The following is a 14,612-nucleotide window of genomic DNA, read 5'->3' as shown; positions in this document are numbered from 1 at the left end:
TCCAGCAAATCACCCTCGCCCAAAACATTGTCTTAAAAACGACCGCTTTCTGATTTTTAATTGGTACGCTAAGGGGTTAATAAAGTTTTCGACAGTTTATCTCTAATTTTTGTATAGTGTCATATCTCCTGTGTAATCTAGTCATTATTTTCGGTTATTTCGTCTACTTTTATAAATTTAATGTGGTTTGGTATTTAGCATCTTCCCAAGAGAGACTAAGTAATGTTTCAGTACTCAGTAGTCAACTGTTGGAAAGTGGTCCGCGAAAGGTTGACATAGAATCGTTGCTTGAAGTTTGTTTCTACTTAAAGTTCATCCAATTGACCACTAATGGACAGGGGGTTCACATCCTCTCTCTGTCAGGTCAACCTCCCACCTTCTAGAGGTATGGTTCGTTTCGACCAAAGAGATTTTGGTAGTTTCAGGGAGCAATCCCGCTTTTAAAGGATCCATTTCTAGTTTTGGGAAATGTCAACTAGACCTGATGGGTAAAATTCCAACTCCCGGTGACGCGAAACATCACGACTTTGCTTATTGAGGTGTGAAGTGTGTAATGTTTGGCCTACACAGCAGCGAGTTCGGGCTTCTATTCCCCATCCTTCTAACATGCAGTTTCAGTGATACCCTTCAAGAGCATGAAGAATACAGTCGGAGATCCAGAGTCTGTCTGCTCCCGTAAAGACTGGCAGCCAAATAGCGTACTGGACCAAACCTTGTGGTAAGGCGTTTGGGTGGCTTCCCGATCAGTTGGCGCATAATCCTGCTGCAATGTATGTTGCCAGGTAGCACCTCTAGGAAGCCGTGTAGTGGGATGCGGGGATACTGTCGAGGCTCCGTTATAGCATGGAGACTAGATGCTCTCTGTATGAAAGACACGTGTGAGTGTCTATATACTTCGATTGCACGTACCCCCTTTTTTCTTTTCACCTCTTAAATATCATCGCTGATATCAATAACAGTAAACTGAAAGAGACACACTGGATTAAACTAAATAAAAACACTTTCAAAAATCAGAAAATATTAAAACATTTAAAATCTTACAAACATCTATTTTACATTCCTCTCACCAGCATTCATAAAAAATAACTTCAATTTTGCACCATCTACTATCATTAAACCCAGCATCTCTTTTAATCAGACCTTAACAGTATTGCCACAACAAGCACAACAACAATGTCTTAACTGTCCAACTCTGTTTTCATTCTTCTGTTGGCTCCACCGCTTCCTGAATTATGGAAGCCATCTCGATCTATTTGAATTCTTATCGTTGCATTTAATTTCTTGCAATCCAAATTTCCTAACGATGAAGTTCTTTCCTTGATGACGTTAATGTCCACAACTCCATCTGGCTTCCTTTTCCATTTCGACCGAGCAAGTTAGAAGAGAAGCAGGGGGATTTTCTGTGAGAAGTGACCTCATGAAAACTGTTCATCGCACGGACAGATTACTCAACAATTCTCTCTACTCATTCAACACTGTTTAACCAGTTCTTCTGAAATGTGGTGGTGGTGAGGAGACTTCTTCATGACTTCTCCACTTGGGAATTCAACTCATAACCTCATACAGTTTCATCTCTAGTGGAGCACCCTCTTCCCACCATTCACTACCTCTTGTATTTCGGCACTACAAAAGTGTCGGGTGGGAAGATCACAGAGACTTCGACTCTTCCTTTCCGTGGCCAGATACTGATTTCGTTTTCCAGGTATAGATCATTATTGCGATATTTTGTTTCCGAAATTATCCGTGTTGAAATGACAGCTTTTATTTCCTACTTTTTTTCCCTTCAAAATTCCTTACAGTATTCAAGTCAAAGTTTGCCAAAAGGTGTGACAGGGGAGTCAAAGAAAAAAAATACAGCATATAGTAAATAGTAGCTTGAGACAAAAAATTCAGTAATACACAACCAATACACATTAAAGATTGCAATCCTTGCAAAGCCATCGTTAACAGGACGTCAAAGCCATATTTGACTTTAAGAGTTAAGTGTAGAAAACTCGCTATCACTGCAAGTGGCATTGCCTACTGGTCTCTTGCAAAAGCTGTTGGAAGGAAATTTTATCCATCACCTAAATGATAGTATTGCTCCATCACACAAAGATGAAGCTCACCTCCTGGCATTATTCTTCTCATTCGCCTCCTGCACAGATGACCGAGTAAAATCACCTCATTTATTTGAAATATTGCATCGTCTACCTTCTGTGACCTTCCACGAGAAAGACGTCATAGGAATTTTGAAAAAACAAAAAGAACTTGGTCCTAATAGAATCTCATCAGTTGTGCAAAAGAGATGCGCTTCTACTCTAGCCTTTGTTCTTTCATCTATACACTATATTTTATCAGCTGGCACTAACCCCAGCATGGATACAAGCCCATATACAGCGCATTCCAATTAAGCCGATGTGTGTCTATCATCGAACTATTGACCGATTGCTCTCCGTTCTCTAAAATATTGATGGCCTTCTTCATCACTTTCTTCAATTCCTGGTCAACTAATCACGGGCCTTCGATCAATATGGATTTCGCGAATCAAGACCCAAAGCAGATCTCCAATCACAAATGTGTATGTTTCATGGAAAGGGTGTTGATACTTCCAATGCATTTGATACGGTTTGGCATCAAGGATTCTCAGTAAATTGCCACTATGACCCGCCCTTCTCCCTGTGTAATTGGATTGACAGTTTCCTTCCAGGTTCGCTGCGTGTTATGGTGGAAGGTGTTCTCTCTTCAGGTTTTCCTATTAATGCAGGTGTTCCTAAATGCTTTGTTGTTTCACCCACCCTCTTCCTCATATATAAACGACCTGCTCTCACTGACCTCAAACCGTATTTAGTTCTGTTGGCGATAGCGCTCTACAATCCTTCTAGTCACATGAGAAACCTTGTAGTTCTCGAACATTTCATACTTCAAGATCATCTACAATCCTGTCCTAAAAGGTGATTTCATATCGTTCTTCAGTGTAGTAATAACAACGTATTCATCTTTAATGCTTCCAAAACTCATGTTTATCTTTTTCTCACAAAAACCATACATCTTTCCCCTTTTGATGATACTCAGCGAAGCAGTCAAGACCGGATCGCGTTTCTGGGCTCGACGCTTTCTTCTAGCCTTTGATGGCATAACCACATCATTTTTGTTGCAGCATCGGCCTCAAAATACTTTACATCATTTTTCTCTCAAGATTTTTCATCTGTCCAGGTTGGTCTTCATACAAATTTCAAATTTGCTTGTTCTTATAATGCTGCTTTACATTTGTTGATGACATAAAAGTTCTGTAAATATTCTTGATGCTGTTCAGAAGAGGGCAGTTATGATGACTGACGGTCCCTTCTCAGAGACACTCTCTCCAGCCGCTGCCTCATATATGGTAAGTTTTTGCATAATGGTTCCTTCTTCAGATATTTCCATGAGAGACGTTCAATATATGTCTATCATTCCCCATGGAATGCAACCTACAGCACTTCAAAAAGAATATCAAGATTACTTTTTTCTTGGCGTTGATTTGCAACATAGGATTTGTAACTTCAAAACGAAAACCATGCTTCTTGCTCAGAGAAAAGTCTCTGAGCAAGAAAAATAGTCTTCTTTTCTTGAATAAGGTTGGTCTCTCTCAATGTCACTGCCTTTATATATACACCTTATGAGAATCTTTATAGATTCCTTATGGTAAGTATGATGAGAGTCATTTCCATTATATGGAGCATATTTCATTACGCCTAATGGATTTCATGAATCGATTCCAGAGCGGTTTACATTGCTTGTGATGAGTTTCTGATCATCGTTGCATCCTAACTGTAGGAATGTTTTCTAGTTCTTATTCATTTAAAAAGTTCCATTTAATTGACCTTTTTAATCATCCTTCACTCTGACGTTCATGTTTTATTGCTGCAACCAACTTTTCTACTTTTCGTTGCTTCATTCCTGTAAGTTAAAAAAGTGAATTTTTTCCCTGTCTTTCTTCCTTTCTTCGTTCTGTCCATGTTGTGTTTTTCCATCACTTCCGTTTCTTTCAATGCTTGATTTGAGAAGAAATCTGTCTACGACACGACGAAATGAGGCATCTTATTAAAGGCGTTTAGCCTTCTTAAGGTGATTTCGATCTTCCATACAAAAGGGAGGGATTTTTGTAGAAACTTTGGATTTATTATTGGAAAACAGACCGATCGACCTTAGAATGAACATAGTTTTCAGTCAAACCATGTTTTACTGTCAGAAAGGCCGGTGATTTGTTTCTTTAGTCTCTTCCCTCAACACGTTTCCTCTTTTTTCCTTGAACACAAGGTCATTTTTGTTCAATATCTGCTGTTTTTCTATTTGTGCCACATCTACTTTACTGTCCTCTTTTCGTCGTGTCGCCTTTCCATAAAGTTGCCTTGGTTTCGTAAAATTGTGCTCCAAGTTTCTTTCATTCTTTCTTTATCCTGTGCCCAGTTCCTTCTTATTCCTCTTCTGTTCATTTGTTGTTTTCATCGCTTTCGAAATTTATCCGGAATATTGAGCAACCTTTTAAAATGTTTCGTAATTTCATTTACAAAATTCCTTTGAAACTTTCAACTACTTTTTCTTTTGTAGCACATTTCGAAAAAAAATGTCAACCTTCTTTTGAATTGCATCTGTTTTCATATCATTCACTGAATAAAGTCGTTGCTCCCAAGAGAATACCTTGCGGTTGCGAACAATGGCGCGAGTATGACTTTCCAATCACGTGAGTTTTTCTGAAGAGAAAATAATCTGCTAATGAAAACTGCATGACTCATTTTACCTACTAAAAGCAAATCTCCAAAACATTTTTTTTCTGAATATCGTTTTACACATCTTTAGCACACTTGCACATCGTTTACTAAAAGTTTGTATTTATGAGGTTAATTCCGACTTACCTGAGATGGCAAAGCCGCTGAACCCTACGGCTAGTGTGAGTGCGGAAATGGCCACTGCGGTATTCCTCGTGTAACCGACAACTAAGAGGAAAACGGCTTCGAGTCCAAAACCTGGAAAACAGGAACAAACACGTAAGAATTGAGAAAGGAGGGATACACAGAAATATATACACAGAAGTAAATGCAGAAAAAGAAATACAACAAATGAAAAAAAAAAGAAGAGGAGGAATGAATCGCCTGAGGGCAGCTAGTTCAACAAACACCTCTGGACTGGTTGGCTCCACTTCCGCCTGCGAAACCACAGCACGAGACTACTTTTATGGGATGGACCAGAAACGTTGTGTCCCAGATTTATCTTGAGATCCATTAAGGATATTACGCCGCTTAATGCGCTGCTATCGGCCACCGCATCTCTCTTAATCACTGTAAGTTCTGTAGAATCGCACTGTTGCAGGGTTTAAGATAAAACGCACACCATCTAACTAGAGGAAGCGCGGAATGAGATTAAGATCTCTGACAGAATTTCAGTTGCGTAAAAGATTAACTAAAATGGCCCAAAAAAACAATAACACCTCGGATAAAAGAGAGAGAAAGAAAGAAGAAGATCCTTAAGATGGCGTCCCAGGTTTTTTCCCTCTACGAGGATAACGCTGAGCGGCAATACGATTCGAATCGCCTTTAATCAGTCTGCAGTTTCTCCAGACTGAGGGTTCTTCTCGAATGGTGTTTACGAAAATTGTTCACAAGAAGAAACAAAACTCAATCCAATTGCACGTGCTTTTTAAAGTCTCTATAAATCTCATTCGAATTCCATCTGCTACGCGAAGAACCATTTAAAGAACTTCACAACTGGAGTTTCTTTATTTGAATTTATATTCAAGGGGTTTTCCCTTGCGGAAACGCCAACGTTGATTTTCGAGTCAAACCGCCCGGAGAACACACAAACAGGTGACAGATAAAGTACGTGTTAACCAATATATTGGCTTGATAGCAAGTGCTTATGTCGGTCTTACAGTTGTCGTACGCTAATTAATTGCTGCTTTCTTTAAGCATACTTAAGGAAGAGTTATTCGGCACTCGATCGAATCGTTGAAAACGAAGACTACTGAACAGTCGGATGTACTTTCATCTTTAAACTAAAACAGAGACGTGCACGTGGAGAACAGAAAGTTCGTCCCTTTTGTTCGCATGACAAAGAAATTGCCGTAGAACAATTTGCTATTTTTCCTCTTTCCTCAAATCACGCGCTTTATAGAAAGCGCTGCCATTTTACAAATTAATACAAAACTACGGCAAACATAACGAAGAAACGCAACAAGAATCACAAAGGAAAGATGCAGAAAGATAACATTGGCCTGAATGCGTGTTGATAAATGTATGTGTGTGTGTGTGTGAGAGAGAGAGAGAGAGAGAGAGAGAGAGAGAGAGAGAGAGAGAGAGAGAGAATTTTAAACGCAGGAAGAAGAAGCACTCACCTCCGCAGTTGAATATCTTACGGACTGCCGTGGTGGTTAGCAACTCTCGTCTTCGTAGTAAGTCCGCCAGCTGTCCTCCGATTGGCACCACTATCGTCATTAGAAGATGGGGAAGAGCTCCCACGACTCCAGACTAAACAACAAAACAAACAAAATCATAGACTTAAGCACTTGTATTGGCACAGTAAACTTCTCATTCCTTGTCCATGTACCGCATGGACAAGAAATGAGAACCGCAATCCCATCCCTCACTTTACAAATGTATGAATGTACATTTCACTGTACGAATACAACATTTGATTTATGCAAACAAAGCTAAAGCGAGATCAAAGTAGTGTTCATTATAATTGAGTTGATCGTTCTCTTCTCATCCCTCCCACTCCTCTTTGCAAAGATGGAAATACGTGCACGCATTATCCAACTCTCGGTTGAGGAATGAAAAGCACAAGACAAGCGTGGGTGGCATATTTCAATGTGCGCAGTTCACGATACGAATGACATGTCTCGTGGAATACTCTTCATATCTTTGCTCATAATTTTGCGCGTTCCATAGGCATAAGCATTTATAGAAATAAGCTTTTGCATCAGAGTATTTCGAAAGAATTGTTAGTAAATAACCAAATGGAACGAGTCGATCGCATGAGAAAATGGCCTTCGACTCAACTTGCTGTAGAGCTTTAAAGGAACCTCCCAGATTGAGTCGAATGTCTGTTACGATCTCCAGATGTTATCAGAATTCCTTCGTCCAAATGTGGGAATTCCCCTGAAGAGGCAGAAAAAAACTTCAGTCTGAAATTCGGAAAAACCTTCAGCAAAAATATGCGAGAATTATTGAGAATATGGTTTCAGTGAATGGACTATTGTCTTTTAAAGAACAACAAAAAAAAAGCCGCTGTTTATTTAACGGGATATCAGATTACGCCTCTAACAAACGGATATCCCCGTTCCAGATGACAGTTGTTCCTATTCGTCTCCCCAGATCTGTCTGTCTGTCAGCGCCCTCTGAAACGCCAAAATCTGTCATCAGTTATGGCTATCCGCTCCGCGGATAGCCATAACTGATCACATTCAGGAAGACCTGGTTTTATCTCGTTCCAGTACGGACCTGGAGATGCCAATTATTCTGGAATGGTGTCCGATTGTTTTCCAACACTAGTCAAACTCATGCAGCACGAAGTAAAACTGTTTTAAGGTATCATCTCACATTATTCGGAGACATCCGATGTCGTGACTGTGCCCCCAAATGATAAACGATGGGAACTTCCTAACGCAGCCAAGTCGCAAATCTTCGCCACCTGAAATGGATGGATCAACTTTGTTTTGTGAGATCACCGGTGTAGAAAGTTGCTGCGTTTTAATCATTCTTTTAATCATGAATGATTAAAACATATTCCAGGCGAAGGATTTTGTTTCGCTAATAAAAGACGACGTTTTCGTGCAAAAAATCGATCGCTTTGACTTATTGAGAAGCTTCATTTTATATTATTCGAACTCCATTTCTAATTCACATTTCTGATGTTTTAATGTTGTTAATTAAAAAAAAACTTTCTTTTTAAAAGCACTTTTAATGAAACTTTTTTGAATTAAACGGTTTTTCGCTTTAATAGAAAGATGCAGTAGTTTAGCAGTCGGCGTAGTTTTTCTCTTAAGATGTTGCTGTACGCAATGCGCATTTTATATTTCTAAAATTAGGGTTGGCTGCGCATAAAATTTTAGCCAACTTTAAGTGCACCCTCTACTAATTAGGACCTAACACAGTGACATACGTTCAAATATTTCATTGCGATCAATATATTCATATATTTTATAAATAACACAGTAATATAAGGTGGAAATGAATAAGTACAAATAACTGTTTACCGTATGAATTTTATTACTGCGGATAATTTTGCAAATAAATAATCAACATGTTTACCTGATCACATGTTCATGACCATTCATCATCGGAAAATTTCCAGATTCAATGCAACAAAAATTACATGCAGGAGACCTCTTTCATTCTACAAAAGATCATGCAAACGAAACCGGTTTGCCAAATCGACTTAACGACTCATGGAGTGCACATTAAACACACTTTGGAAAAGAGACAATGGCGAGTGAGCCCGTAAGACGAAGTGCTAAACAGTAACCAATAAAAATAAGAAGACGACAAAAATAAAAAATAAACTTCGTAATTAGCCCGACATAAAACAATCATCAAAACGAAAAGCGATAAAACAAACGATAAGGCCAATAAGTGTGAATAAATAACAGAACTGAATGTGTAGCAACACGATATGAATAGCACAGCTAAAAATGTTCAAACACTGAACATTACGAAGAAATTGCAGCAACTTCACAGCCTTTTTCATTAAAATTGGCATTCAGACACTCACGGCGGTCCGTGAGTTTCACAGTTAAATGAAACTCAGAATTAATTTAAAATAGCGAATGATTTTACTTGTGCTTTTTAAAGAGCTAAAAACTGAAGCGGGCGAAAGTGAACACGAGAAAGGTTTCAATGCGAAATAAAAACGCTTAAACACGCTCGTTTCAAAACGAAGGAGGCACCTCTGAACGAACTGCAGAATGTAAGGAAAGAGGAAATCAAGAAAGAGCAATAAAGTAGAGAGAAGTCGTTTATAAAATTAGGAACAATAATCTGGAGGAGCTGCAACGATGCCGGCCTCGTTAGCGTATCCGCTCTCCAACCGAAAGGCTGCAGGTTCGAATCCCGCCGTGGGCATGGATGTTTGTGATTGTCTGTGGAAATACCAGTTGTTGTCGGCGGTAGATGGCGTAGGTGTAGTTTCGGTTAGTTGGTGATTGAATGGTGAAGACAGAGTTGAAGAACAGGTGCCCTCCCTCGATGAGGCCGTTGGAGATGTCAAATAATAATCTCAGTTCATAAGATGCAAAATATATTCTTTCTTACATTTTCACATTATTCCTAACAGAATAATTGCAACAATAAACGCATTTACTTTACCTTAAAAAGTTAATTCAGTTTTAATGTAACAACAAACGTGGAATTCGCATTTTTATTATTTTTACGTCTTCTGGAGAAGCTGCTCTAGAAAAGAGAAGTGGAACTTTTTTAAGTTATTCAGGGCTCCAATGAAAGGCGCGGCGATCTCACACTGGGCAATGAAATTCATCTCGCACTGATTTGTAATGTTGTTCCTTGTTCTGTCTTCCTTCTGATTACAGTGCTGAAGATCGGCTGAATTTGAGGTCATTACTTTTTTAGGGAACTCCAATTCTATTAAAGCTGTTTAAAAAATATAAATATTTGCAGCCTTTCACGTTTCTATTTCCTCATTTTAATGAAGTCATATTTAATATTGGCTTCATTAAATATGAAAATTCTTCACGCAATACTAAAACAAAATATAAGAATGCAAAAATTAAAAACGATACATCAACTCCTACTTAAATTTCAAAATATATAAATATATCTGCAAACGTTTCATTATTAAGAGAGAGAGAGAGAGATAGAATTGTAACTGCGCATTCCCCGAGTATTTTTTTAGGTAGTACAGTATATTCTTATATATTATTAATATATAAGATTATATTATATATACAATATATTATTAAAAATAACAAAAAGGATAAAGAATAATTATGGATTTGAATAAGAGAATTGGCAATGAATTAATCAAGGTATACGCCAAATATTTAATGAAGAAATAGTTAATAAAATGCGATAAATCTTCCACAGTTTTGTTGAAAACAAAGGGGGAAAATTGCAGTTGGTTACATTATAATTAACAGAAAAATTATTGATGTAAAACTGGTTACGCCAGTAAATATTTTTACATCCCAATGTACAGGAAGTAACCATATATTAGCATTCGGAAAGATAAAACCAGAAAAGACGTCAGAGAATAAACAGAAACGCGATAAAAGTACAGGACAAAAATATTTGAGTTTCGGGATAAAAGTTTACATAATATACTTGTACAAGAAAAAGATTATTAGAACCAATAAAAGAAAGACAAAGATAAAAATAATAGCATTTAAAAAGGAAGGCTCTCTTAAAGATAGAAATCAGAAAAAGATAGAAGAAAAATAATTAGTATTATTAGTACAAATATGCTAATCTAAGCGTGGACTAACATAGAGTAATAAAAGAACTTTTCAAAAGAAAAGAAAATATGCATTTAATTCTGATGTTTCGATACGAAATTACATTTAATATTGAATTATGTCATATACTGATGTATAAAATAAATCAAATACATCAATCCATGGCGCATTTAATGAAATATAGTTTTAGAAAAGAATTACAAGATAATTTTTGCATCACGCTAAAAAGAATCTGCAAACAGAAAAGAAGGCAAGAAATGAGCGTGTAAAGTTAAGAAACTTTAGATGAGTGGAAAGCCCACTTGAATGATCTGAACACACAGAATACGAAGGATAAAAATAATATAATCAAAGATAATGACGTCTCTGAAGAGAATAGTATTGTCACGTTTGAAACAATAGAAAAAGATGCTGAGGAAAAGCTTTTGTTGTAACAGAAATTTAATACAACAGAAAATGACCTGGAACAAGAGAAAAGATGGAGAATGAAACATTAATGTTTAGAATAAACCACTGAACGAAATTAGCACACCATATTTTAGGTAAATGTTTTCGGGAAAGAAAATAACAAGATAGGACACCACACTTCCCTGGAAACGCTTGCAGTGAAATAAACCAACTGCGCACAACCTTAAAATTTCGCACAAAATAATTGGAATGATGATGATAATGAAGAGTCGCTTTGAATTATCAGGTGTTAGGAAATGTAGACGGAGGAAAAGATTAATTTTAAAGCAAATATTAGAAAGCGCATTAGATTATAGTTAAGCCGAAGTTTTATATTGAAAAGAAGAGACAATTTGCCGGCCTGCTTGGCCAAGTGGTCATCGTATCCACTCTCTAACCAACAGCCCGCGGGTTCGAGTTCCGCTGAGCACTGATGCTTGTGATTGTCTTTCGGTGGGAGATGAATTCATCTCCGCTTATTGGAGAAAGCCTGAAGGAGCTTGAAAAATTTCCATGTTTCGTGTGTAGAGTAGGGTTTCTGGACTACGTAAAAATTAAATAAACAATAAAAAATAAAAATAAATTCTTAGACCTCCCACGGTATAAAGATAGTATAGGTATATAAAAACCTTTCGTAGGTGGGATGATGATAAGCCTGTATTTTCGCCCACTACAGGGCGAAGGAGAATTGGATCAGCTTTCCCCATGGCGACCCCGTCCATCTTGGGAGATGTATGCATATTGGTATGAAGGAACGTATGAAGGTGAAAGACGATCACAAACATCCATGCCTAGGCGGGATTTGAACCCGCAGCCTCTTGGCTGGAGAGCGAGTTCGTAGGTGTGAGCCACATAAAAAACCATCAAATCGAAGGTGGTACACGTTCTGTAAGTGAATTAATCGTCTGCGTTTTAGGCATTAACCTCACATCATCAGAAACGCACATTCGAATTTTCTTTGAAATAGAAAAGACGTAAATTCATATAAAATTGACGGAAGCCACATTACGAAAAAAAACAGTATTAGAAGTCACTCTGAATAGAGAAATGGTTAAACCCGTCAAGCGACTTGTCATTATAATCAGTACTGCAATATTACCTTGTCCAGGTCGAACTTGAACACTTCCCTGAAGTACATCGGCTGCGAGATAAGCAGCATGTAGAACGTCCAGCTCCGACAGAAATTAGCGACGATGATGGCGTAAACGGGCATGGAGGTGAGCATAGCTTTCCACGGAGTGGTTTTCAGCTGAAATTAGAGAAGCGGACATTAAACATCCCTTTTTGCTATTCGTAGCAAAAAAAAAATGAATTGCAATGGTTGAAGTCATCGAACACAAGACGAGATCGCTCTTAAAAAGCAGGCGTCGTCTTGTGTGAAAGAAGTTCTGCTCTCTGTTTCGCTTGGTGAAGGCGGTTTTGCTCTTTTGGTGGGTTTTTACATAGCGGAAGCAACCAAAAGAAACCGTAGTTCGGAATGAGTTCGGTTGGCTGCAATTCTCCGGCCAAAAGCAAGTGAGGATGCGAATTAAGTCTGCGATAGCGTGCGTGTGCGTTCTCTCTCGGGATGTTACCGTGGTCCTTCTTTTATGGAATGTTTTCGAAATTGAGGTTAAATCCCTCGCAGAGTGTTTCCTGCAGTAAACTCTCACTTTTGAAAACATCCCACAAAAGAGGGACCACGAGACCCCTCATAAAAATCTTTCACGAGGGGTTCTTCGCATCACAGACTGTATTCGAAACCAGGTTTTTCGTAGTAAACATAGCGATGTACACAGGACATTCACTCCGAAAGCTTTTGAATTGCGCCTTAAGAGCGTCTCTTCCCTTTCTTCGCAGCCTACGAAGGGTCGAGCATAGCGTTATACCACAGGTGCCATCGAACTTTGTACAGTTCTGTAATACTTTTAAAAATTTGTCCAACGCTTTTGATAACACATGCCAAAATATCCGTTGGCTTTGATTCGAAATCGTTTTCTGGTTCTTCGATGGCCCATAAACATAACGGAAACCAACGCTAATCGCATCTTTCTATTACGTAAGTGCTCATTATGGAGATGCAAACTCCTAAGCCTCAATATCGAATATCTAAACTTGGTTTTATTCCAGGAAAAAACACTCTTTGGTTGCTTTTGTTTGTAAAAATCATCTATTTGAATCATTTAATTTTATTTCTAGAGGTGAACGAGAGTGCTCCATTCTTAAAATAAATGACTTTTCAATTATGAGAAGATGAAAAGAGGTTATTGTTCAATGTGGGAGTGGATGCGCGACTGATCATTGCACGGTAATCATTTTCCGTTTTTTATCGATGTTGAGTGCAGGATTCTGTATCGTGGGCAGAGGTGGGATCGGAAAACGCACGAAATGTGTTCACTAGCAAAACAGAGTGCCCATTCGTGTAAGCAGAATTCGTGATATTTTAAGAAACGCAAACGTAATTTCATAGCAATTACAATAAAAGCGTTTGAAAAATTCAAAATTCCAAAACAATTCGTGTACGTACTGTAGGCGACGTCTGGGCCACGTGTCCTAAGCTGTTTTCTATGTAAATGAGTTCCTCTTGAGTTATGGTGGGGTGCCTGGCGGGTTTCTCAAAGGACAACCATACCCAGAAGAGGTACCAAACGAGACCCATCACGCCTGGAAGAACAAACAACACGCTTTGCACACGACCAAGCAAACTGTCACAACAATTACCAAACTTAAGATACACAAAAGGAATTCAACTCTTTCTCTTTGAAGTATTTTACTACATCTTAGCTGATTTTCTCTGAATGCTTGCGCAACGCTTTTTTCTTTCTTAAATTCATAACTAAAAATAGCCGTCATGCTCACCATAAAAATAAAAGCACGCCTGCCATCCAACATAGTCCGTGAGTATCCCCGATAAAGGCATTCCCACCACAGCGCCTGCATACGAACCTGCAAGAGAAAAAGAAGTAAGTAGACTATCTGCAAACCAGCTGGACTGAATTCATTGGATTGTCTAGAAATTATTTTAGCGATAATCAGTGGAAGTTGTGATTGGGTGCTCAATGTAATGCATGATTTACCGACTAAAAACTTGGTAAAAAAGCGAGAAATAATGCAGTAATTTATAGATGCGTTTAAATCAACGAAAATATGAAGCAATATTGGCTTTGTAAGTTGCTAGCTGAAGAGTGAAGAAGATCGGCTTCTGCTTTTGTACGTTCTCCCCTCCCTGTAGAAGAATGCTTCGAATGAATTATAGATGCCACTTCAGAACAATGCTCGTGAAAATATCGATCAAAACGGAATTGCAAATCAGTATCACACAAGAGGGTGGGGGAGAATCATGTTGTACGCTGTTCTATTTATCAAAGTGACTCGCTGCTTTAACCGATTGAGGAGATACTCTGTCTTCCGGCTCGTTTATGGAAAAGTTGATGTGGATCCATCACGAGTTCCATCGAACGCAGAAATTCTTGGGATCGTTCTTAACAAAGTGCTGACCTGAAGAAGCTTGAGTTGCTTCTTCCTCATAGCACACAACCTCGTTCATTCAGAAAACTCATTTTACTCATAAAAGTCTAAGACTAGGATCCAGTTACTTGTTCGTTGGATTGGTGATTGGAGTTCCAAGTAAACGTGAACTATCCTGTTAATAATTATTAGTCGAGGACCTGTCTTTGTCCTCTTGACAATCTTTCATATGACTTCTGCAATGACATCAGGTGAACAAACATTCTCTCGATGCAGCTTCCAGCTGTGTTCGCAAATA

The 14,612-nt window shown here is 38.4% G+C and overlaps 1 protein-coding gene across 1 annotated transcript in view; it reads right to left on the bottom strand.

The window, feature by feature from the left end:
* LOC150106173 (vesicular glutamate transporter 1-like) overlaps nt 1–14,612 on the bottom strand; it is a 108,232-nt gene that overhangs the window by 16,329 nt on the left and 77,291 nt on the right. The window contains exons 7-11 of the mRNA XM_090394636.1: nt 13,706–13,792; nt 13,374–13,510; nt 11,967–12,116; nt 6,350–6,482; nt 4,875–4,985 (exon numbers count right to left, since the gene is read on the bottom strand). Coding sequence (XP_090250762.1) covers nt 4,875–4,985; nt 6,350–6,482; nt 11,967–12,116; nt 13,374–13,510; nt 13,706–13,792 — 618 coding nt within the window. The remainder of the gene's footprint in view (nt 1–4,874; nt 4,986–6,349; nt 6,483–11,966; nt 12,117–13,373; nt 13,511–13,705; nt 13,793–14,612) is intronic.

Source organism: Typopeltis vanoorti, chromosome 6 (assembly GCF_054136105.1).
Source record: "Typopeltis vanoorti isolate ZY-2024b chromosome 6, IOZ_Tvanoo_1.0, whole genome shotgun sequence".
In the NCBI taxonomy this organism is placed as follows: Eukaryota; Metazoa; Arthropoda; class Arachnida; order Uropygi; family Thelyphonidae; genus Typopeltis; species Typopeltis vanoorti.
The sequence above is the reverse complement of the archived record's forward strand: the minus strand, read 5'-3'. Positions and strand labels throughout refer to the sequence as shown.